We start from the raw sequence: 24,191 nt of genomic DNA, 5'->3' as shown, positions 1-24,191 counted from the left end.
ACTGGCTTTCTTTCCGAGCTGAGTGGTAGAGAACCCCCCTGGTGCGACATTTTCCCAGAAAGCCGAACGACGTAATAATTTCCTACTGAGCAAGAATTCGCCTCCGTTGCTAGACGCTGCTGCTCCTCATCTCTGGAGCATGCCAGCGTGGCAGGACAACAGTGCTCGCGACCTTGATCCTAATCTAGCATTGAGACCACAACTCTCTGGCGATGGGAAAGAAAAGATCTCGGAAAGCATGGTACGTGTTCCACATCTTCCCAGCCGCCCAAGTCATGCGTGTTCACTCGTCGTGTTAGCGACACGTGCAGAAGGAGGCACATCAAATGTGAGTCAAGCGGACATTGGCTCCTCCATTGACCGAAAGCGGCTGCTCAAGATCGAATGCTAGGTGATGAACAGTCTCCTGTCTGTCGACGATGCGAAGAATCCAATCGAGAATGTCTAGGAGCTTCCCTGTTCTCGCAATGGAGGAGGGACCGTCGGTCGATAGCAGGTGACAAAGTCCACTCCAATACGCAGCATTGGCTACGGGTCCCGAAGAAATGTCAGCATCGATGTCCCCACGGCCAGCTTGTTTCGCTAATGAGGTTGATAGTGACTTTTGTGGCCGAGAATATTGATTCAACTTCTCCCGAAATACCAACGACCGACGAGGAGGTGACCGGAGCATCAGCTCAGACCCAAGACCAGACTCAAGACGAGAATGGTTGCTGGGTGGACGAAGAGTCTGAGAGCGAGAGACAGGGGACGTCTCCGCCTCAGTCGGGCTTTTCGGTGGATGTCGACCTGGCCAGAGTCTCTCCGGGCCTGACTTCGCTTGCAGCCTTGATTAGTGCCAGCACGTTCAGCCCTGCCGCTGGGTTGAAGCAGTTGGCAAATGACCCAAGACCGTTTCTGTCCGCTTTGCCCACATCTGGTTCTCCTGAGTTGGACATCCTGCCCGAAGTCACATCATCTGCAAGTGTTGTAGCCATCGAGGCTCCCCGCCTGAAGGATCGCGTGGAAGCCTTGCTCTTCCGGCACTACGTGGAGAATTTGGCCCCCTGGGTGAGTTTTGGTCTCTGTCCTGCACTATCTGCCTTTCGCAACTGTTCCTCCTCGTGCTTCTTCTAATACCTCCGGCTTGTAGTTCGACGTAACGGACCCGCAGCAACACTTTCAAATTCATGTTCCCGAACGAGCGCTCGAGAGTAACGTCCTCCTAGATGCTATCCTTGCTCTTTCTGCCTTGAATATCGGTCGGCTGCCCCGAACCGAACTCACGCAGTATGTCGATGTCGACCCCGTCCTCTCCGAAGTGTACCACACGCGGTGCATAGGGAAGCTGATCTCTTTGATGAACGACAAAGAGACCGCGTTCGACGAGGACGTCCTTTCCGCAGCAGTTATTTTGCGCAAGTTCGAAGAGATGAACGGCAAGTTCCATCTATGTCTAGCAAAAAAAGCTTTCAAAATATCTGCCATAAATTGATCCATATTGACACGTTTCTGGGTTGATATAGTTCACATCAGCGGACAGGATTGTGGACACCATCTGCTCGGCGTCGCTGCACTCTTCAATTCTCGAAGTTGTGCCATGACGGGCGGACTCGCTGAGGCAGCCTTCTGGCAATTCGTCCGTCAGGATGCGTACATGGCCCTTTTCACCCGCCAACCCCCTCGAATCGATTTCACCAAACAAGACTTCATCTTCTCCTTATCCGAGGCGTCCGATTCCGTGTGGTCGAACCGGGTTGTCTTCTCCACGGTCATGGTCATATCCTACTGCTTTTCCGGGACGGCAAAATCCGTCGACATGTGGCAGGCTTTAACTGACCAAGTCGACATGTGGGATGCACAGAAACCCGCGTCATTCAGACCGATTTTTGCTGGACAACCCGCGGTGGCCGAAGGAAGGTATTGGCCTGAAATCTTGTTCTACACGCCGTGGCATGGTACGTACCTGCAATTTTCCGGGCGATGCCACTTGTGCAAGAACTGACTCGCCAGCCACAGCCACGGGAATGCAATACTACCACCTTGCGAAGCTTTTGCTGTGCCTGTATAGTCCTTACGTACCGCCTCCAGGTGTGGGATTCGAGTACGCGCAGGCTCATCGAACAATGAGGGTGAGTTTACTTCTCTGTTGGAAGTTATCCAGTCTCCAGGACCCAGCAAGATCGGCACCGATCGGAGAGGTTGGGGACCGATCGACTTTGGACCTTAATAGAATCTAATCTTCAATTCTGTCCTTAGGATACTGTTCTCTTCCACACAAGAGCGCTTTGCGGGATTGCCCAATCGAGCCACTTCGCCACCACCAGATTCTTCATGTGCCCCATCATGCAACTGTGTAAGTGTCTCCTAGATATCTCCGCCCACTGTGAGTTCGAACTAGCTAATCAAAGAGGCCCGTTTTCTTTCCAGGCGGCGGCTGGTTCACCGACCCGGACGAGCAACGCGCCATCCTAGACCTGCTTCATCATGCCGAAAACGCAAACGGGTGGCCGACAAAACGCACCACCAAGTCATTGATGAGGCATTGGCTTATAGAAATGCCACCCTAGCCTGGGTCTCGAGTGTCTTCCGGCGTTGTCGCATCGACAGTCCAAATCGTGCCGTCGAGTTCCTGAACTTGTAATATGATACAATTACCATTTGAGTTGGATATGACTGGATACTGCAGGTGAAGTGGGCTTACAGTTTCAAAAAAAATGGGGGTCGATATCAAAATCTTTAGGGAGGATAGCAAAAATGTATCTTGAAATGCATTGGAAAAGGCAATCGGGTGTCAGCTGTAGACTCCCAAGGCCGGAGGCGTGAAAGGTCTCAGTGAAGGGTCTCTTACATTGACATCTAGTCTCAATACTGCATCTGCACAAGTGTTTCGTCAACGCTGTCTCGATCACTGCGTTGACGCTTCTTTAAGACCCTGATACGTTTCGGGCGCGCATCTGCTTGTGTCGACTTGCACATAGCGAGCTTATAAACACTGCTACTACTCGAGAACGATTGATTCGTTGCTCGAGCCAGGCACCTTTTTAAGTGGCACTTCTCCGAGCCCTCGGATCACACACGATTGATTGTCGCTGAACAAGTGAGTTGGAAGGTATATAAACTGATTAATTGACTGGACAAGTCACCACTATCCACGTGGCAGCAGGGCTATCAAGGGCTTGCCATAATACATGCAACAGATTCATTCCGCGTCCGATCCTCCCACAGATCCAATCAATAAATATACGTAAACTCATCGTTCTTGCGGTCCGTGAGATCCAAAAAGGCATTCTCACCCAGCCTCTGTCCAATCTCACTCTCGTCCATGGCAACGTACCGGTCCTCCATGGAATGGTCCTTGATCTTGGCTGCCTTGCCGTTCTTGACCCGCTTCCGGGACTGCAGCTTGTTCAGGAAGATCAGGGTGCCCAACTGGATGAAGATCACCGCCACCATCGTGACGAAGATGGCCAGAACCTTGCGCAGGCCGGGGTGATAGGCCGGGGCGTCTTTCTTGTTGAAGAGGAGCGGGCCGATGATGTTGCCGGCGCTCGAACCAGCGTTGTACAGGGACATGATGACGGATTTCTTGGTGCTGCCGGCGGTGTTGCCAACAATCCATGAGACGATGAGCGGGTTGCCGCCAAACAGGAAAGCCAGGAGATAATACGCCACCAAGAGCCCGGCAGTGGAACCCGAGTTACGCGGAAGGACGTAGAGGACGACCAGACCAGCAATGACGGGCAGCATGAGCCCTGCGAGGACAAAAGACTTGAGCTTGGCCTTTTGGGCAGCGTACGAAGCGAGCAAAATGACAATGAACTGCATCGCGCCAAACGGCATGTTGAGCAGTGAGGTCTTGTATTTGTCGAAGCCCACACCTTGGAGGATGAGTGGGCCGAAAGTGTTGGTGACCGAGGCGCCCACGTTGAGCAGGAGAGCAAGCCCAATCCAGAGATATGTCTTGGGCTCCAGGGCCAGTTCGATAATGTGGTCCCATTTGTACTCGCGATTGCCCGTGCCGGTCTGGTTTGCGCGAAGCCGTTCAATGGCCTGAGCCTTTTCGGGTTCTGTCAGAAACCGTGCCGAAGGAATGTCGTTGTCGAGGAAATACCAAACGATCGGGGCCGTGACAATCGTGACAAGGCCGACAAAAAGGAAAATGATCTGCCACTCTGCCAGAACATTTGAAGGAATATGGCCTAGTCCGTAGGAGAGTGCGGAGGCAGCAATTGTCGCGATTCCGTTGGTGCCGTACCACGCCGCAACACGGAGTGGCTGCTCGGCTCGACGATACCACTGGCTCGTGATGACGCTGAAGAGTGGCAAACAGCCGGCTTCAAACAGTCCAAGGAAGAAACGAGCCGCCAGGAGCGAGCTGTAGTCATGGCAAGCGGCCATCGACGCTTGCGCAATACCCCATCCGAGGCACAGCGCCGGCATGAGAATGCGGTGGGGAACTCGGACAATCAGAAAGGACGAGAACGGCTGCCAAGCCAGTTGGGCAATGGGGGCAATAGATCCCAGAAAGGAATATTGGTCGCCGGTGAGGTGGGTGTCCTGGGTGAGGCCGAAGAGAGCGCCGTAACCAAGAACAGACTTGTCGAGAATCTGGAGAAAGTAGACCCAGACGAGGATGACAAGGATGACTTTGTCGGTCTTGCGCCGGATGCGTTTGTTCTGGGCACCCCTCGTTAACACCAACGCAGAGAAGTCTGCAAGACGGTTCGAGGACTTACATCTTCATCGGTCAGCTCCACTCGTTGGTCTCCCACAATAGCAAGCGCTCGGTCGGCGTGCTTCAGGGACGCTCTCTGCTGCGTCATGTCTTTGGACAGGCGGCCTGACTCGACATCTTCGGCGTGAGCCTCACGGACGGTTTTGTCGTCAAAGGTGGCCATCGTGAAGTCGACACTTTCGCAATATGTTTCTGAATGTCGCTGATGTATTCCACGATAGCCTCGAAGTGACTGACTGGGTGAGAGAACGAACAAGGAGGGGAGCAACAGGAAGATATTTATGCACCCAGAAAGAATGTCCCCCTCGCCAAAACGAGGTTGAGAAGTTTTGGAGGTTGGATCTCGAAGAAGATATCACCGGTGTGGGGTCTGGGCGCGCATCATTCAACCTTCGTTCTGCGTTTTAGCAAAGGCCGAGAAAAGCGCGGAGTGCAGTAGCCAGAACTGCGGTCTGGGGTTGAGTGTCACTAGAGGGTAGGATGGGCCGCCATTGGAGGCACTTGCAGCCACTGCAGCGTTGGATGACATCTGATGCGCAACCCCGCAACAGTGATCGGCAATTGAACAAGCCCGGGAATGGTTAAAGGATGCCTGTCGGCAACGGGGATGTTGGCGGGGGACGGGCATGACCGGTTCAAGTTCCCGTGGCACCCAGCGTGGTGATGGCCATGCACTCATGGGTGACAGCACACCTGCCCGACTTCTGCCGTGGGGGTGGCGCCCAGTGGCTCCCCCCCACGACCCTCCCCACGCCTGCAGCTGGGCACGAAATTTTGCTTGTGGATGGGCTAGTGACGCCTAGGGAGAGACAGTCTAGGCATAGAAGAGTCGAGATCCTCCCAAGCGCCACTGACGGCCGAACAAGGCAGTCGGACTCCATCGATCTCGAAGATGAACAGAACAGTTCTGCAGTTGTGACCTTTTACATTCCATCTACTTGTCTGAACCGGAAACAGTGAATCTCATCGTCTTTTCAACCATCATTTCACTGAATCAACTCTCAGTGTTCGACAGCCCACCCCTCTGATCCTCCATCAATCAAGGTGAGCCCGGCTCTTTGAGACGTCTAGGTAGGTGTATGCAATTCGAGGAGTGGGAGGAGAGATGATTGTCTGGGACAAGGATATCAGCAAAGTTCTGATCTGGCTGCCTCGAGGACATTGTCATCCGGGGACCTGGAAACTTGACTTACCGCCAATTGGGTGCAAACGTGAGCTCACTCCATCTATTCAATTTCCACATGTCGATAGGGGTTGTCGGTCTTCACGGATATGCGGACCGGTTTGTTGGATGTCGTCGAAGACTTTTGCTGCTGTTGACCAGGTTTGGCGCCGTGATGCACTCTCCACCACTTCTCTTGGTCGATCCTATTTCCCAAAGCTCAAAGCTCTCTGTCTCCTAGACTCTCTACCGTGACAGAGATACCTCGCAGCAACTGGTCTCTCTGCAGCGACAACCAGTCCGAGACGAGAATCCCTCCGAAGCTTATCAATATCAGCGACCCCAGGACGGACATGCAGATCTTGTCATCGTCAGACAAAGGCATGACTGTGTTAACTGGTTGAGTTCGGCTGACTGGATTGTTCGTTTCTGATACCGAGAAGGAATCAAGACGTGATTGTCTTGTCTGAATGGCGGCTTCCGTGGCTATCACGAAGTGCGGAGCTTGTGTTATATCCTGCAGGACCTGGGAATAATGGTGTCCACAAAATAATCAAGGGGATCCTTTTCCAAAGACCGTGCGTGATGATGGATGGCGAGTCTGTTATCGGGGGCGACCATCGGAGGGGCATGGCATGCTTTAAATACCTCGCCATGGACGGTAGACAGGACACAAGGTTTGTACCAAAGAAGGAGCTGAGTCAAATGCCAGTCATTCTGCGGCAGAGCAAGCGAGTCCGGTCCCTCTGGATTGGTCGCCGTAGCTGTCACCGCTGAGGACCTGCGAGGTTCTAGCTGGGGACCTCTCCACTACTCTTCGGGCATAGGAGAGTCTGACGCAGCCGGTGCCTCACGAGTGCTCTGCGGGCGAGTATCCTTTCCACGCAGAGCAATCTCGTGTTCACGCTGGCGCTGCAACTCTTTTATGAAGGAGCGACCTACTCTGAAAAGCTGTCAGTATGCGAGATGGGGGAACAAGGGAGGGAATGGGAACACACGTGTAGTAGAGGAAGCCGCCAAGGGTGCCGCCTAGAGCCACCAGCCAGAGCGCGCTTTGCCATAAGATTGGTCTGAGATGTTGATGATGTACATCTAAATTTATGCTGAATTTAAAAAATGAATTGCCAACAATGACTCTTTCGGGAGACGACATATTCAAAATTTAAATCGCAAATTTAGATATGGAAAGAAAAGAGAACAGAAACATGCGAGCTGCGAGCTATTTGAATGGGCTCGAAGAACGCTCCCAGGCAGGAGCCAGTGCCATCTGCCACCTGTCGCTGGATGACCTACTATGAAGAAGGAGCACATCAGGTGACGAAATCGAGGACCTGGTAACCGGATCAAATTGGCAAGGGCGACCACAGAAGGAGCATCGAGTAAGTAGGGACAACTGAGGACAACCGATAGACGATGTCCCCCCATAGTAACTTGACCGTGTGTATAGGCACGGATGAAGGAGGTCCGCTGTAGTAACACGGTCATGGGTATCGTTGATGAAAGGAGTTCCCTGTAGTTCTAACCATCAGTGATCTTCTTGCTTTCGACTCTCTTCTTCCACTCATCCCAGTCGAACACGCCGTGCCCATATGTCCACGACCCCACCTCCCTGTCTGGGACCACCACACCTTCCTTGTCCTTGAAGAACACCAAACCACCAGGTACATCCCTCAGAGGATTACCTTCCCCCTCACCGGACCTGCCAACAGGTCCGATGTCAAAGCCGCAAGCCTGGTAGAATCTCTCCTTCCCGTCTGCGGCGATGACGCTGCACGCGATACCTTCCTTTTGTGCTTGCCACAGACACGTCATGACGAGGGCACGGCCCTGGCCCTGGTTCTGGTATTTAGGGTCGACGGCCAGGCATTCGAGGTACCAGGACTCGGAGCGTGGACCTGTCCAGATGTGGTCGAGGTAGTTGTATGAGCGTTCAATAATGTTCTCGTCCGTCGGTGATGCCGCGTGGTTCGGTGAGAGCCATGAAAGAATTCCCACAGCCAGTCGTGCTATGGGTTGAAATAAACGTCCTTTGAGCCTCCGAGTTAGCATCGTCCTCTATTATTAAGAAGGTTGAGTGATGACCGGGGGCAGCATGAGATACGCCCTGTCGTCGACGATACCATGGTCCTCAATACTTGTGTATCCTGAGAAGCGGTGAATCATAGGTCCCTTCCGGGATCGTGCGGGAAATTGAAGCGAAATGATGGAAAAAAACATCTTGAAGAAGCACTTACTTGGGTCCCACCAAGCGTATCCCCAGCCAGCCTTGTAATTCTCCTTCCAGCTAGGAGCTATCCGGCTCCAATGAGCGACCCCAGTCACGACTTCTCCCCATCCATCTTCAGCCGTCACTGTGGCCACAAGGAAAACATGGCTGGGATCCCACCAGTCGACGACGAACCGTCGATACCAATACTTGTCGACATCGCCGGGATACGACTTTCGATAGGGGTGGATCAGGCGGCCAAAGAGCACATCATCGTCGAAAGCAAGAGAGCACACACGTGCTGCAGCGGAAAGGTCCGAGAACCGTGCTCTCCGGATGTCAAAGGCCCCTTGGGCAAGGAGTGACGACGGAGACAATGGACGCGAAAGGGGAGCCATGATCACCGGGTTTCTTGTCAGTGGCAGGGCTAATGGTTTGATCGTGCGGCGAACAACGGGCCCATGTGGCTGCTGAGTTGAGCTCCCCACAACTCGCGTGTAAGCTCTGGGTTCTGGAGGTTCTCCGCGACTGAGCACTGTTGGGTTGGAGTGTTTTGGGCTCTGGATGCTGCTGACGGTGGACCACAAACGACCAAGGGTTGATATGCAGCTTCCGACAGGTGTTGTTTTGATTGGACCCTCTTCGAATCCTTCGACTCTGCTTTGCGAACTTCTCGAGTGGTTCCGAGCGAATGTTTAAATGTCAGCACGATCACAAATTGCCAGACAAAGAAAACCGATGTGCTCGTGAAGCTCTGTTGGTGCGACCACTACAGCAGCTAGCTGCGTTGTCTGCCGGGAAGACTCCGCCCAAGACTGAAATGAGGATCTCCTGGGTTAGGATGGGAGAACGGCCTTTGGGGTGGTGAGATTGAGTCGACTTCGGCGGAATTGGAAGCCAAACCTCGTCGTCGACGGCGACTTCTGGGGACCAGGCTTCGATATATTCCAAGCCCCTTGAACTAAGCCTTGTGTGCTGAGTGAGCAAAAAGCTAGAAATGATACGTTGGAGATGTTTCCCGTTGGGCAAGGTATCGTATCGTGGTCTTTGTGGTTCGTGGGGTCCGGGTCACAGGAGGTACCTGGTATGATGGCTAGTTGCATTGGCACGGTTGGATCCCGGTGATGGTGCGACGGGCAACCCCATGTAGGCACCATTCGCTCGCGTGATGATGATTTATTTTAGGCGATCCAGCCGCCGCAGGCAGCTACAGTAGCTATGCCGGACCCTATGTGTACCGAGTACAGGCAAGGGCTTCTGGATCCCTGGGGGTTCGGCTTTCAGGCCTTTGACCCCTTCCATTCATCCCTTGTCCTGATAGCCTGGCGTTTCTACCGTACTTCAAACTTTCAAGCCATCAAGCTAGTAGTTCGGGCTGCTGGTTGACGGCCTTTCCCTCTTTTGTTTTCATGGGAATGGCCCTTGAGTGCCAGTCTGTTTGGTGCCCCACTCTTCTTTCTCTCGTCCATCACGCTCTTGGTGTCTTTCAACATTTTCCGGTGTGCGTGTTCTCACGGTGGCGCGTGTGCAGGTCGGCTGAGCCCGGTCACATTTGACTCTGCTCCTGTGACAGTCTCGGCACGGCATTGGCGCGCCGAGTGGGATGCGCCCAGCACCACTTCGGGTCAAAGGCGAGGTGCATAGAGCCTTCCTTAGCGACCTTCATCTCATTGTATTTTTCACACTTCAGTCCCTTCTCTTGGCACATATCGCAGGTCGGCGCAGCCCTGTCACACGCGTCGTTCGTCGTATGACGAGCTGCGCGTGGGAGTTCGCTTGGCTCTGAAGCGGTTTCCGAAACGGTTTCCCAATCGGAAGATTCTTCGACCTTCGGGGATATGCTTGACGATTCCGGCATCTGAGCTCCCATGAGGGTAAGTAAACGAGGGGGACCCGGAGTTGTAATGCGTCACAACATGACAAGGTTCGTACCGTAGGAGATGCTGTTGTACTGTAGATACAATTACATACATACAGTGCAAAGTGGATGAATATCAGTGTACTCGGTACTGCTGCGTATGTAGCATGGTGGGCCTTTGGCGAATCCAGTCAAGCCGTGGAATGGAAAATGGTGGATCAACCTCTCGCTGGGTAGAGTCTGTGTGCCCCAATCGTTTATAGGAAAGTTTAGCGAGTCACACGGCGATAACTTGCAGGTCGCTCAGCTTTAGCTTTCTAGAGAGATCAATTCATTCAGTTGGTTCCACAGGAAAGGGGCAAGTATCACCACCTACTATACATGGAGGTAGGAGGAAGAGATCTGGTGGATTAAGAGGTCGGTATTCCACGCGAGCACCAACCAGTATTGCAACGCCTGAAAGCCTCTGCGGGCCCCGAAGCCATCTCCCCAAAGAAACTACGGGTAACACTCTTGCCGCGGGCAACGCATGCGCCCGTCAGAAACAAGTCTGTACCATGGTGGAGCAGCAAAATGCAAGTGCTGTGGACGCCAGCGCCATTTCGGTTAAGGTCGGGTCTGCCTTGTTTAATCGTGCCTCGTTCCTGTTTGAGATTACCGAACTTCGGGGGACTGGGAAAGGCGATGGGGGCGCGAGCTAGGCACGAACTGGGCAATAAGTTCGGAGGTACTCGTTCCTGCATACTCCCGTACGGTACGAGTCGATGATTGCGTAACAAGAAGACACCTGCAGGCTTTTGTTGTTTGTCTCTTCGAGGGCAACGTCCCAGACCAAAGAGTAGTGAATAGCCTTGTGCATTCGAAGTAACACAGACTACCACCGTGGTCTCATTCCTTTCCCGAGTTTTCCACAGTTAGGGTGATAAATATATTCAATCAGTCGTGGCTATATACCCATGTGATTTCCGAGCTTGCCATACCCCCATATGTCCTCCTTTTAAACCTAGGGTCACTGCCCTTTTTGGGAATTCCGTAGCATATCCTCCCTCCTGCGCCCCCATCCTTCCAGGACCTGCCTGATGCCCACCTATAGTAACCATCCCCAGTACCTGTCTGGCTGTATATCGCACATAACTGTACACTTGCCGGGGCCCCAGCCTCAGGCTCTCCCCTGGTCCATTTCGTATTGGACGTTCCATTGCACGTCTTTACGGATGATGTGATCTCGGCTGCCCCCGCTGTCGATCGAATCGTGCTCTCGCATCATGGTGACCTTGTTGACACCGGCGTCGGCTTCGGGTACGGGCGGGTATTGCTCGGCGTCGTGGTAGGACCGGCGCGCCTTGGACTTGGCTGCGCTATTGTTGCCCGTGATGGAGCCAAGCTCGAAAGCATTCACGATCCGCCCCAGCCGTCCAGACCCGGCACCAGAACCGCGTCCAGAACCGCGCCCAGAGCCCCGACCCGACCCGTACGCCTGCGTGACGGATGGGTCGAGCTGGATACCAAAGCCACTGCTGAAGCTCCGGACGAACGACTTGAGGTTGGGGATCGTGGCTGCGATGAGCGACCAGCACAGCTGCACCTCTTGGATGACGATCACGGGCACAATCGCGATGCCTGGGTTGTTTGAGTTGGTATAGTCGGCCACGTAGTGGAGGTGGAGGATGGAAAGCATCGCCACACTGAGTCAAATTGTCAGCACAGCACGGCAGCGCCTTGGAGTCGAATCGGATAGAGACTCACGGTAAACGAAACGCAAAGGCGCCCACAACCTGGCATTTCATCGACAAAGCCAGGTGTACAGGCCAAACCACGAAGACCGTGATCAGCACCAAAATGCATTCTGTAGCCACGTCAAACGCGGTGATCAACTGCCAGCGAAGGAACTGGAAAACCCCCATTAGCGCGTCTTAGCATAGCACTTGAGTTTCGATTCGCCCACCTGATCTGCGCATTGTGCGCCGTCTCCTTGGATGAATCCTGGAATGGAGCAATTGACCGACACGGCGACAATGGACAAGATTCCCCAGAGGCCCATCCCGCACAAGACAGAAAGACTGGTCCAGTATAGCACTTTTGACCGCAAATCTTTGGCTGTCCGTGGGCCGACCAAGTTGAACAGCCTCATCATCAAACATAGTGTGGAGGCCTTTGCTATAGTGGCGGATATGATGAACAGAACCTGGGCAGCAAATGTTGCCTGCGTGCAGTCAGTAACAAAGTATTGGGGATTGACGAGGGCCGGCATACTCGGCTGGCTTTTGAAAGCTCATCCCCCCGTAGAAGCTCTTGTGTCTTTCCCAATCCATGATCCAATCCAACTATCACTGAGATCACTTCTCCGACCTGAATTGCCTGCGTCGCCTGTCAGTGTCCGGCCTGCGATGCCATCCGGGATCTCTCCTCACGGTTGCAGCCAGGGCCAGATAATCGTCCAGTCCAAACATCTTCCATCTCAGATGCCCTCTCAACGCCAATGTGACGACCGAATAGATGAGACATAACAGTGTTGCAATCCATACCGACCCAGCGTGGTCGTCGGGCGTGATCGGGGAGAAGCGATGAGTCGCCATGATATCCCCCCTTTTCTTTTGGTCGACGAGCTATAGATACTGAAGAGGGCAGCGAAGAAGAGGATTGAATCGCGATGGAAGCGTTCTTTTGAGTAATAGAAACACGGATAGTGGTCGACGAAGTGCAACAAGGCTGGACTACGTGCCTTCCTCCACCATAGCGCAAAGGGTCGAAGGATAGTACAAAAGTACGTTAGAGAACGTCAAGGTGATGTGTCATGGAATATCAATTGGGAGTTGAGGTGGGATTTGCAACTGTATAAACTTCAGAGAATCATGCTTTGGAGCGGGATCGAATGTACCATGTCCCCAGAGCGATCCACCGCCACCCCTGGTGACCACGTCGGAAGAAGTATCACTTGGCCGGTTTTATTGACACATCTTCCTGCCACAAACTGTTTCGGAGGGGAACTGAAATGTACGGATCAGGCCGTGCTCTGAAAAACTCTGATAAGTCTAGGAACGTGGGAGACTGAGATGGAGTTCTGGGTGGGAAGCATGACCGGGAAAAGCGCGATAAGCAAAGGCCTGCCAGGGACACCGGTGGCGCATATGGCAGCGGAACTGACATTGATTGAAATGCTGATCATTTCTTGGAAGGATGCAGCTTCTGATACTCGCAAGGAGAGTTTGCAGGGCTGGCAGACGAAACAAACCTCAGCCAATGTTAGAATGGATGGGTGGTGCCACGCATTTGGTTGAGAGTGGCCATACGCATGCTGGTCTTCTATTGTCCTTTTTGAGGTCCCAAGAGGGCCAAGTGATAGGCGTGTGCCCGACACTGGGAAAGCTTTGTTCTTGCTTGGTACCGAATAGAGAGTCGTGGTAATGCTTGCTGGCGAAGTGCCGTGGTCGTCAAGTGGCTAACAAAGATACTGCATCGACAACCGAAGCAGCTAGCCTCTCGCTTGCCGGCGGGCCACCACCATCCACTAACCAGTCCAAGGCAAGGGGCTTTAGTGTTCGGGAGGAAGAGGAGGAGGGATACCCTGGCGAGATGCTTCCCCGGGTGTCCTACTGCAGATCGGTCCTCTAGGTAATAGAGCACAGACGCGGTTCGTGTCCTTCTCTGCTCCTTAGATTTGCTCCCGAACTCTGGGAAAACTCTCAGTATCCAAATTCTTTCCGGTTCGTCCACTTTGTTCCGATCTGTCATGGTGTCAGGGGAGAGTTCGACAATACGCAAAATCAGTTTTGTTGGTTATTCCAGCACAAACAACCCAAGTAGCAGCTGGCACCACTTACTAATACGCAGAATCTTGGATGTGAAATTGGCCTGTTTGTCTTTGTTCGCTTACCGGGCTGAATTAGGGCTGACTGGCAGGGGGGGTTTTCCTGTGAGCTCGTATCAGTGACATGGCCATTGCTCGCCTGAACCCCTCAACAAAATCAATCCCCCTGGATGGGTCTGGAGACACGGAGAGAATAAGGGATCTGGCCTAGTCTAGGGTCTGCCGAGACTGAACTTCGGGAAGCAGCATGCAGCTGGTTGAGCAAGTAGCAGCAAACAGCCATGTTGATCACCTCCCCAAATATTCTCCGTCCATGCAGGTGGTACACCGGAATGATAGGTTCCTGTGTCTCTCTCGGTAGCGTCGAGGGGTGTTTACCCGTAGACAAAAAGACTACCGGACATGGCGAAGTTAATGGATCCACACCAGCAGTTTTGATCGCCTTGTCTTGCCCACGCAGCAAGTGGAACGTGCAACTTGAGGTCAGCCATTGACGGGGACGGTGGGAAAAAGCTTCCCCCGGCCGATCGAAGCCTCTTTCTTGCCTTCACGTCAAGGCAGCTAGCTCAGCATCATCCGCTAGGCATCTGTATGTGGCGATCGGGCACTGTGCTTCCAACCCCCTCAAAATGCCCCAGCGACTGGTGACAGGCAGGAAAATTGAATTCTTTTCCGTTGGCAGTGCCCTTGGCTGATGTGACCAGGGAACCGTGGAGATGAAGCTCCAACAATCGAGCACACGAGAATGTGGATGGCGACATTGCCGACTTCTCGCTTACCTCGACAACGCTTACATGGCTCGACACCACTCTTCAACCCTCTCGGCCAACAACCCTGCACCTCCTCTTGATCAATGGGTGACCCCTTAGCCCGACATAATTAGATGGGTGTCTTCCAGCACGTCAGCGAGACAGATGGTGTGTCCTGAGTTTGACGTTTTCAGAGCTTGCTTCATGTGGGACCCTGCGTGCAGTCTCGTTGCACACTTTCTCACCCTTCGAACCTGTCACACATCCTCTTGCCATTGGGCATCCTCGACCCAGGTCCGCAGCCACCTCTACAAGCGTCTTCTTATTCCTCTCCGACATGAACGACTCTAGAGCTATTGACTTTGGGCGCCCTGTGGCGTGCTTAAGCTCACAACCCAACAGCCGGTGTCCACCCTCCTGATACTGTCAGGGCCTTATGCCCTGGACTGCCTTGAGAAAATACCCGACGAGACAAGACACACGGTCGATCCTGAGGCATGGCCTAACTGGCGAAACCCCTATCAAACAATGTTCCCTTGTTGGTAATTGGCCTTGAGGCCCGTCACCAGTGCGAAATCTGCATGACCCGATAAGCCACTTTCGTACTGAGGCCGTCTAGCTTGCATTGGGACATGCATAAGCACACTGGCACGCGAACTGACAAGAGTGAGTACCGACTCCTTGCCTCTACCCTGGCCGAGGATGGTCAAGATCAGCACTCACAACCACATGGGCCTCGTTCCTTGCTTGACACATGGCAAGCCCTTCCCCTCCACTTCTACCGCCTCCTCCGCGATCTTCTTCTTTTATCTCTTCAACTTCGAATACAACCTGACTTGTGTAAGCGGTCAGACTTTTCCCCTGCGATCTGATATCCTAACAGCGCTTCTTTTGTTGTTGTTCCACACGAGTCCCTCGACCTCGTCATCTCGCGCAAGCTGGTACCACTATCACGATGGCAGACAACAAGGAGAATGCGATCGTCACATCCCAGGTTGACCTGGAGTCAACAGCTGCGGATTTGTCGCCCGAAAAGAAAGGAACCAACGATGACCAGAGAGATATGTTTCGCATGGGCAAACACCAAGAGCTCAGGGTAGGAGACACTCCGTATCCCCCAACAATTGCCGTCATGGTTAACGAGCCTAGCGAAATTTTCGATTTGTCTCCATTTTCGGCTTCTCCATGATTCTCATGGCCAGCTGGGAAACCATGTTAGGGTCAGTGAGAAGCTCGAGAGACCTTGTTGTGCCAGTGGATCCAGACTGACACTTGGACAGCACATCTATCATCGGCTTGATCAACGGCGGTACCGCCGGAATGATCTGGTTGTTCCTGGTGGCCTGGATTTGCTTCTTGGCTGTCAACACTTCAATGGCCGAAATGGGATCCATGTATGACGATGACATCCAAAGGAATACCATGATTTTGCTGATACCTTGCCTAGGGCTCCGACATCTGGCGGTCAATATCATTGGGTCAGCGAATTTGCGCCACGGAAGTACCAAAAGTTCATGAGTTTTATTGTTGGTGAGTGAACTCCAGGCTTCATGTTCTACTCTTTCTAACAAACCTCTCAGGGTGGCTCTGCGTGCTCGGCTGGCAGACAGGCGCGGCAACACAGGTGAGAGGAACTTCCCGACAATCCCCGGATATCTCTTTGCTGGCACATGCGCTAATTCCACACATAGCATTTCTCGCCGGAACTCAAATTCAAGGCCTTGTGATCTTGAACTATCCGGACTACACACCTGAGAGGTGGCATGGAACGTTGTTAACGTTCGCCGTGGCCTCATTCTCCGTCTTCTTCAACACGTTTCTCGTCAAAAAATTGCCGTTGGTGGAAGGTATTGTGCTTATCGTCCACGTGTTTGGCTTCTTCGGCGTCCTCATAACCCTCTGGGTCCTCGGGCCCATCGCAAATGCGAGCGACGTCTTCACCACTTTCAACAATTACGGCGGTTGGAGCAGCGATGGGCTGTCAGCAATCGTCGGCATTCTAGCAGTAATGATCCCGTTGCTCGGCGCAGACGGCGCCGTCCATATGTCCGAAGAACTTCGCGACGCATCAAAAGTGCTTCCCCAAAGCATGATCTGGACTACGATCCTGAACGGCTCCATGGGTTGGATCATCCTCATCACCTTCTGCTTCACTCTGGGAAATCTTGACGATGTGATCGACTCACCCACGGGACAGCCCTACATTGCCGTCTTTTACAATGCCACGCAGTCATACGCTGGCGCATCGGTTCTCTCAGCTCTGGTCATCTTCATGGCCATTTTCTGCAACTTGTCGATCACAGCCACTGCTTCGAGGCAGTTGTGGTCCTTTGCCCGCGATCAGGGCATTCCGGGTGCTTCTTGGTTCGCATACGTATGGCCTTCCCCCCTTTTCCTTGGTCGGATGAACTGAGCTGACTGTGTTATACAGGTGCGACCAGGCTGGGACGTCCCACTGAACAGTATCGTGGTCTCCTTTGTGGTTTCCTGTCTGCTTTCCCTGATTAACATCGGCTCCACAATCGCGCTCAACAACATTACCTCGCTGTCGCTGGTCGCCATCTTGTCGTCATACATTGTCTCCATCGGCTGCCTTTTCTGGAGGCGATTGACTTATCAGCCCCTGCTCCCGGCCAAATTCACCTTCAGCAGACCGGTTGGACTGTTTTTGAACGGTTTCAGTCTCATCTTCCTGGTCTTCGCTTTCCTCTTCGCGTTCTTCCCCGGCAACCCGGATCCAACTGTGGAGCAGATGAACTGGGCCAGCTTGATCTACGGGGGCGTCATGGTTTTTGCAGTTCTTCACTATTACGTCCAAGCCAGGCATGTCTATGACGGCCCTGTAGAATATGTGCGCAAGCTGGTGTAAATTATGGATCTTTTTGCTTGCCCTGCAGGTCAAGGGCAGGATATGGTCGTTGAGAGGTGGTATATTGCTGGAGTGGATGTCGCCAGAGTATCACCTGCAGCGCGTGGTCTGCTTCTCAGCCAATTGTAGCACTGGAGATAGTGCCATATGTATGAAAATAGTGTGGACAAGTCGGAATTGAATAACAAGCACATGTCAGGGCGTTAGATACCCTTTACCACGTGTTGACCAGAGTGGAAGTTTCCGTAGACTGGTCTAATCTCAGTCTCACGTGAGGCACGTATACATACATACTGTAGATTCGGAGTCGACTCGCCTGACTTCCGAACTTCGCTCATGCTCAACCCCAGAACCCTGAACACGGGGGGACGAACATGGGGAAGTGGGAAATGTGACCCAAGCCCATGAGCCCCTACCAACCCAATCAGATGATTTTTCGTCCCGTGTGCATTTCAGCTCCTTCGTAACATTTTCTTGATCCATCGGTGATAGAGCTTTCCATCCCGCTTTTAGTCCCTGTATCGCGGTGTTCTACCAATGTTCAGTCCCGTGATGCTTCGTCTCGGTCTCGGTCTGGTGATGACTGGATTGTAAAAGCTAGTTTGGGCAACCATGAAGCCCTTTCCAAGCTTGATCTCAAGAGCACACGGTCCAGGCTCTAGATGACCCTCACATCCATCGTGAAGGCGCCTTGCCTCACTCGTATTCGACTCCGCCATTCCAGGCTGGAATGGCCCTACGAGTGGTGCCAGGATGTAACGCCCGAGGATGGAGATGCAACTATTGGTGACTTGTCAATTTCTCCGGACAGGGACTTTTGATGCACCGAGCGACGTGCTGTCTCGCGGGTGGCATTGGATGATATGGAAAAAGTTACTCCGTCGTCCAACACGAGCACGGTAGGGGACAAATCTAGACTTTGGGTTGACGGTGCGGCTGAGCAAGGAAAATGAAGGAAAAGAAGACGGCTATAAAGGGTGTGGTAGGACTGTGCTGTAACTTGGAACATCTTGACATTTGCCTCGCCCTTTGCTTCCCATCCTGCCGTCTTGAGCATCACCTCACCCTCACCTGTGTCACCACTCTTTCCTCCAAATATCCCCCAATCCCCAATCGCTCGCATCCTGAACACCACCTAACTCCCTCTATCGCCATCCGGGCAAAAGGTATGGCTCCCCACGCAACTGAAAACGGCACCGATGCCACGTCCTCATCGGGTGGCCTCGACTTCACCACCTTCTCCAACGTGATTGACGGCAAGCTCACGTCCACCGAAAAGACTCGCCATGGAATCAACCCCGCCACCGGGAACCCGAACCCCGAGGTGCCCGTCTCGACGCCTGAGGATGTGGACGAGGCCGTAGCAGCGGGCAAGAGGGCGTTCAAGACATGGGCCAAGACACCGTACGCGGAGAGGCAGAAGGCAATGCTTGCATTTGCGGACGCCCTGGAGAAAGAGAGAGACGGATTTGCGAAGATGTTGACGCAGGAGCAAGGGAAGCCAGTAAGTTGAGGACAGGAAGAGCTGCAGCCTTGACTGCTGACGTGTTTGCAACTCGAAGCTTCATTTTGCCTACTTTGAGATGGACTTCACACTTCAGATCATCCGAACCATGGCAAACCTAGAGCTTCCTACCGAAGAGATTGTCGACGAAGCCGATCGGAAGATCATTGTTCGGTACACTCCGCTCGGGGTGACCGTGGGCATTGTCCCATGGAACTATCCTGTCTTGCTGTGCTGCTCCAAAATTGCCCCATGCGTCGTCACGGGCAACCCCATCATCATCAAGCCGTCCCCGTTCACCCCCTATGGCGGACTGAAGTTGGTGGAATTGGCGCAGAGATTCTTCCCACCGGGTGTCGTCCAAGCCGTCAGCGGAGACGACAACCTTGGCCCGTGGTTGACGGCTCATCCTGGTCCTGCAAAGATTAGCTTTACAGGCTCCAGCGCCACTGGTAAGAAAGTCATGGAGTCAGCGAGCAAGACGCTCAAGCGTGTTACATTGGAGCTGTACGCGACCCTTCCCAACATCTCTGATTTTGGCTCCAGCTAATTAGTGGAACAGTGGTGGGAATGATCCTGCCGTCATCTGTGACGACGTGAACGTTGACGAAGTTGCTCCAAAGGTGAGTGTTTGACCTTCCCGCGGGGTGTGATAATAACCAAAGTATTTCAGATTGCGACCCTCGCTTTTCTGAACTCTGGCCAGGTAAGATGACTTTTGTCTCGCACTCCCTTAACAGGGGCTGAGTGGCTGACCCACCAAGATCTGTCTGGCTCTCAAACGTATCTTTGTGCACGAGAAGATCTTTGACCAATTCCGAGACAAGATGGTCGAATACACCAAGACTTTGAAACTCGGCGAAGGCTTCGAGAAGGATGTCTTCCTTGGCCCAATCCAAAATTCTATGCAGTACGAGCGGGTCAAGGGCTTCTTCAATGATATTGAGAAGGAACAGTACAACGTTGCGATTGGCGGCAAAAACCCTGATGGGCCGGGATATTTCATCACGCCGACAATCATCGACCGTCCAAAGGAGGACTCGAGGCTGGTTGTCGAAGAACCATTCGGTGAGTCATGGGTGCATTGCAGGATGACCCAGCCCTGAGGCTGACAAACTGGTCGTAATAGGCCCCATCGTACCTCTCTTGAGCTTCAGCACCGACGAAGAAGCCATCGAAAAGGCCAATAACACCACGTACGGGCTTGGTGCTTCCGTGTGGTCGGGCAACATCGAACGAGCTTCAAAGATTGCCCAGGAGCTTGAAGCCGGCAATGTGTGGGTGAATACTCATTTCGAGCTTGATGCAAGAGCACCGTTTGGTGGCCACAAGGAGAGTGGCATCGGGACCGAGTTTGGTGTCGGTGGGTTGAAGTCGTACTGCAACTCGCAGACCTTGTACTTGAAGAAGTGATGGTCAGCCAAAGGATACCTGGTGAGAACATTGGATGGTGGTTCGCATGGTGCTGGCTGTGTCAATGGTTTATATCCAAGCAGGTACTCAAGTGCACTGCTCTTCATTCGGACATTCCCTTGGTTGTTAAACGATCATGGATGCCCACAGTGTCTCCTGAGAGCCCCACAACTCGGAGGATTTGGGCCGAGGGCTGCTGCCGGCTAGTCATGAACCAGCGAGGTTAAGCACGAGTACGTTGCTAGCCCCTTTGCGGGGAAGGCCGCAGCAAAAGTAATTATTACCTACAGCCCCGGGAAGACCCAACCTAGGCCGCCCCCCAAGCACCAGTAACCACTACCGGGGCAAGGGCGGGGGATTCCCCCCCAGTGCACCCAAGGATCGTGCTTCGGGGCGTCTCTCTTAATCTCCAACGAATAAAAAACATCCTTGCGGATTGGTCCCTTCCTTCACAACCAGTCACCAATCCATCAATTTTTTTTTGTCTGTACCATCACCATCACTCCGGCCACTTGCGCTTTGGGCCCGCGTCGTCAAGTTCAGCGTAGACTTGCGATCAAGAACATGCCGCAGCCGATGTGTCGATGACATCGGTTTGACGGCCGTGGCAAGATTGATGTTTCGGCGCGATTCAGCAGACGACGCTCGCGCACACCCACCGCTTGTTCCTGTTCGCGCTTGGGCCTTTCCACCAGCGACGATCTGGGCAAGATTGGACACAACATGTCCGAAAATAAGCGACCGCGCCTCGATTACCCTGCCCTCGCTCCCAGCATCAACGACCAACCTGTGACCGACCCGTCTGCTTCATCTGATCATAGACGCCGCTCGAGCTCGGGAAAGACAGAGGGGAAACGCCGTTTCGAGTGCACATACGCTGGGTGTGGTCGAGATTATTCACGGGCAGAGCACCTCTATCGCCATCAACTCAACCGTACGATTCCCGCGTCTGGCTTCTTGTTGAGGTCTTCTGTGAGCTAACCTGGGCCTAGATAACCCCAAAGAGATCTATAAATGTGACTATCCGGGCTGTCTACGCACATTTGTGCGCCAGGATCTCTGCCTCCGCCACCGCGAGAGGCACGAGGTGAGGGGGCCGATGCCTAAAGCTCATGACCCTCACCGAGAGCCTCTGTCTCCGCGCTCATCGTTCAGCGAAGAGCCTGTGATGAGCCCGACTTCCCCTCCCTTGAATATCTTTGCGACACCGAAGCCAACCTCAGATACTCTCCCGTCACCCCTGCTGAAGCGATCGTCCTTCTCCGGCGAGCCAGCACTGAAGCCGACGGATCTACAAGCTATCATTCAACAGAATGTTCCCGAAACGAACGGGACGAGCGACCAGGCGACATCCCAAGCTTTCCATTCGACGGCGCCGCTACGACATGGTCTCCACGCTATTCTTCATCATCCTGTACCGACCGCTAACTTTGCCCCAACGGATCTGTCCTCAGATTCGTCCTTGACCGCCCGCGGACCGCAGAGTATACCAGACAACGTCTTCGATAATCTTGATCCCTCGATCTTAAGCAAAACACGGACGCAATCAAGCGGCTCCAGGATTCCCACCGCGGCTGATCCACAAATGTCGGATCGGTCGTCGGTCACATACAACATGCCTAGCTTGGGAGACCAGACGTTTAACGATTCACCCGTCTCGGTGCGAGATGAATTTGCCACCTGGCTCTTTGATGACGCCGGCGGCTTCCACGGTGCTCCGTTCTCTATGGGTGCGCAAGGGGGCATTGGCTTCGCTCACGGGGCCGAGATATTTGGTAGTGCCATGTATTCCAACTACTTTGCTGACCCTGCCCTGGACAACTCTTATCCCGGTCTCAGTCAGCAGCGGCCAGATGAAGCAGCGAGCAAGGTGCCTGAGCCCTCCGTTGATAGCACCATTCTGTCCCACGCCAAGCGCGCGTCGTTGATCAGCTTGATAGAGCGCTTCCGCGAAATCGACAATCCATTGGTCCGACAGCTCAGAGAAGAGATCTTCCAGGGCAACCCCGACGCGGAGGAGCATGTTCTCAGCATTCGTTCCATGCAGCATTATATTGGCTCTTACTGGTATCACTTCCACGGTCAGATGCCCATCCTACATCAACCCACTTTTTCCGCCGACGACACCCACGACTACCTCCTCCTCGCGGTCATGGCCATCGGTGCCGCGTTTCTCAACAAGGCTCATGGACGAGCGGTGACCGACGCGGCTGCTCGATTCGCCACCTTCATCGCCTGGCATTTGCGTTTTCAAGTTTTCATGCACGGTGACTTCCATCCTCCGGCAAAGTTGTGGATCTTTCAAACGCTCTTGTTGCTCGAGGTCTACGAGAAGATGAATGCGACGAGAATGCTGCATGAGCGCTCCCACATTCATTATGCCACCACCATAACCCTCATGCGGCGAGGAACAGCTCTGATCGAGACGCCGAACCAGGATTCCTCTCGGGCGCCTTGTTCTCCCGAAGAATGGTGGGGTCGCTGGGTCACCGCCGAAGCCACTCGTCGTGCCGCCTATGCGGCCTTCTATCTGGACGCACTTCACGCGGCCATGTTCGGCCACGCCGCGATGATGGTGGCTCATGAAATCCGACTCCCTCTCCCCTGCGACGACGCCCTGTGGTCCGCCACTTCCGCCGCTGAAGTTGGACGCGTTGAGGCTAGTTTGCACGCCAACGGGATCAAGCCAACCACGTTTTTGGACGGGCTGAGAAAGACTCTGACCGGCCGGAAAGTCCGGACGAACAACTTTGGCAGAATGATTCTCATGGCTGGTCTCCTGTCTGTCTCGTGGCACATGAATCAACGTGACCTCCAGGTGTCCAGCCTCGGGGTGTCTCAGACAATGGGCATCCCAGATGGATGGAGGACACCGGTGACGAAAGCGTTTGACTTCTGGAAGAAGGACTTTGATGAGAGCCTCGAACACATGCGGAAGGCGACACTCCCCTGGCAGAAGAACGACAGTGTATCCGGCCAAGAGGACATGGCGCAGACGGCCGAAATACTTCACCACCTGAGCCATATGGCCATGCACGCCGACGTCATGGACTGCCAGGTGTTTGCAGGCATCAAGCGACTCTTCGGCAGGGTTGTGACCAATGCCGATTACGAGAGAGTCAAATGCAAGCTCTTCGACTGGGCAAAGGGCCCGAGTGCACGGGTTGCCGTCTACCATGCTCTGCAGTTGCTCAGATCCGTGATTCTACCGGGGAAAGGCAGTTCGAGAAAGTTGTACAACGCCCGCGACGACTATCTCATGATGCGACCGTGGATCCTGTACTTTGCCGCGCTGGTGGTCTGGTCGTATGGGTTTGCGCTCGATGGGGTGCTCCGACCGTTTCCAAGTCTTTTGCAACCTGATTCCTCACCGGGCGCAGCTTCGGCTCGGTCCCACGGCTCCAACCAGTCGATGCTGAATATGGCCCACGATGGCGCCGAGTTCCAGGTGGAAGCGGTGGTGAAGGACGCTCACACTTTCCTGCAGACGGTAGGAGCGGTGAAATCACCACAGCAGCTCGAGTCGATCAAGGATGGTCGCAATAATGTCGTGGGTGTTTTGGCGATCCTGGAGACAGCCTTTCGCGATTCGAGGTGGGAATTGTTGCACGAGGCGGCTGATCTTCTTCGCAACGCTATTGTCTTGCTTCGCGGTGCGAGCCGTCCGTGACGCAGAGAGAGGGAATCCTGCCTTCAGGTAGATGTTGGCTTGCATGCTTGCATGTTGTACAGTTAACCTTTTCGTGAGCACAGACCTCGATGTGATTTACAGCCCTCGTGTCTCTGCGAGGTTGTCGGCAGCCGAGATTTTGTTTGTGTCGTGAAATATATATACGTCTTTGCTTCCAGCGCCAGAGCACATGGTATCCGCATGCTGTGCAATTGGGAGTGCTCGACATGGTGTC

The 24,191-nt window shown here is 53.6% G+C and overlaps 7 protein-coding genes across 7 annotated transcripts; 4 read left to right on the top strand and 3 right to left on the bottom strand.

The window, feature by feature from the left end:
• Positions 1-585: 585 nt before the first annotated feature.
• Positions 586-2,549, top strand: AYL99_07758 (hypothetical protein; the record flags this gene model as incomplete). Its single annotated transcript, XM_018839267.1, has 6 exons — positions 586-1,050; positions 1,133-1,433; positions 1,506-1,937; positions 1,999-2,111; positions 2,239-2,335; positions 2,410-2,549. The coding sequence occupies 6 exons, from the start codon at positions 586-588 to the stop codon at positions 2,547-2,549; spliced, it is 1,548 nt and encodes a 515-aa protein (XP_018692035.1).
• Positions 2,550-3,213: 664 nt separating this feature from the next.
• On the bottom strand, positions 3,214-4,880 carry AYL99_07757 (hypothetical protein; the record flags this gene model as incomplete). Its single annotated transcript, XM_018839266.1, has 2 exons — positions 3,214-4,659; positions 4,719-4,880. 2 exons carry the CDS (start codon positions 4,878-4,880, stop codon positions 3,214-3,216), a joined length of 1,608 nt encoding a protein of 535 aa, XP_018692034.1.
• Positions 4,881-7,397: 2,517 nt separating this feature from the next.
• On the bottom strand, positions 7,398-8,483 carry AYL99_07756 (hypothetical protein; the record flags this gene model as incomplete). Its single annotated transcript, XM_018839265.1, has 2 exons — positions 7,398-7,906; positions 8,114-8,483. The coding sequence occupies 2 exons, from the start codon at positions 8,481-8,483 to the stop codon at positions 7,398-7,400; spliced, it is 879 nt and encodes a 292-aa protein (XP_018692033.1).
• Positions 8,484-11,102: 2,619 nt separating this feature from the next.
• AYL99_07755 (hypothetical protein) lies at positions 11,103-12,519 on the bottom strand (the record flags this gene model as incomplete). The annotated part of the gene is made up of 5 exons (XM_018839264.1): positions 11,103-11,628; positions 11,690-11,832; positions 11,889-12,146; positions 12,197-12,301; positions 12,355-12,519. 5 exons carry the CDS (start codon positions 12,517-12,519, stop codon positions 11,103-11,105), a joined length of 1,197 nt encoding a protein of 398 aa, XP_018692032.1.
• A 2,936-nt stretch (positions 12,520-15,455) lies between these two features.
• Positions 15,456-17,369, top strand: AYL99_07754 (hypothetical protein; the record flags this gene model as incomplete). The annotated part of the gene is made up of 6 exons (XM_018839263.1): positions 15,456-15,596; positions 15,650-15,720; positions 15,781-15,894; positions 15,948-16,030; positions 16,081-16,874; positions 16,932-17,369. 6 exons carry the CDS (start codon positions 15,456-15,458, stop codon positions 17,367-17,369), a joined length of 1,641 nt encoding a protein of 546 aa, XP_018692031.1.
• A 1,168-nt stretch (positions 17,370-18,537) lies between these two features.
• Positions 18,538-20,286, top strand: AYL99_07753 (hypothetical protein; the record flags this gene model as incomplete). Its single annotated transcript, XM_018839262.1, has 6 exons — positions 18,538-18,873; positions 18,932-19,380; positions 19,436-19,496; positions 19,547-19,579; positions 19,638-19,941; positions 20,003-20,286. The coding sequence occupies 6 exons, from the start codon at positions 18,538-18,540 to the stop codon at positions 20,284-20,286; spliced, it is 1,467 nt and encodes a 488-aa protein (XP_018692030.1).
• Positions 20,287-21,009: 723 nt separating this feature from the next.
• On the top strand, positions 21,010-23,956 carry AYL99_07752 (hypothetical protein; the record flags this gene model as incomplete). The annotated part of the gene is made up of 2 exons (XM_018839261.1): positions 21,010-21,220; positions 21,279-23,956. The coding sequence occupies 2 exons, from the start codon at positions 21,010-21,012 to the stop codon at positions 23,954-23,956; spliced, it is 2,889 nt and encodes a 962-aa protein (XP_018692029.1).
• Positions 23,957-24,191: the final 235 nt, after the last annotated feature.

This window comes from Fonsecaea erecta (assembly GCF_001651985.1).
Source record: "Fonsecaea erecta strain CBS 125763 chromosome Unknown Scaff6, whole genome shotgun sequence".
Lineage (NCBI taxonomy): Eukaryota > Fungi > Ascomycota > Eurotiomycetes > Chaetothyriales > Herpotrichiellaceae > Fonsecaea > Fonsecaea erecta.
This window is presented reverse-complemented; position numbering and strand designations above follow the sequence as displayed.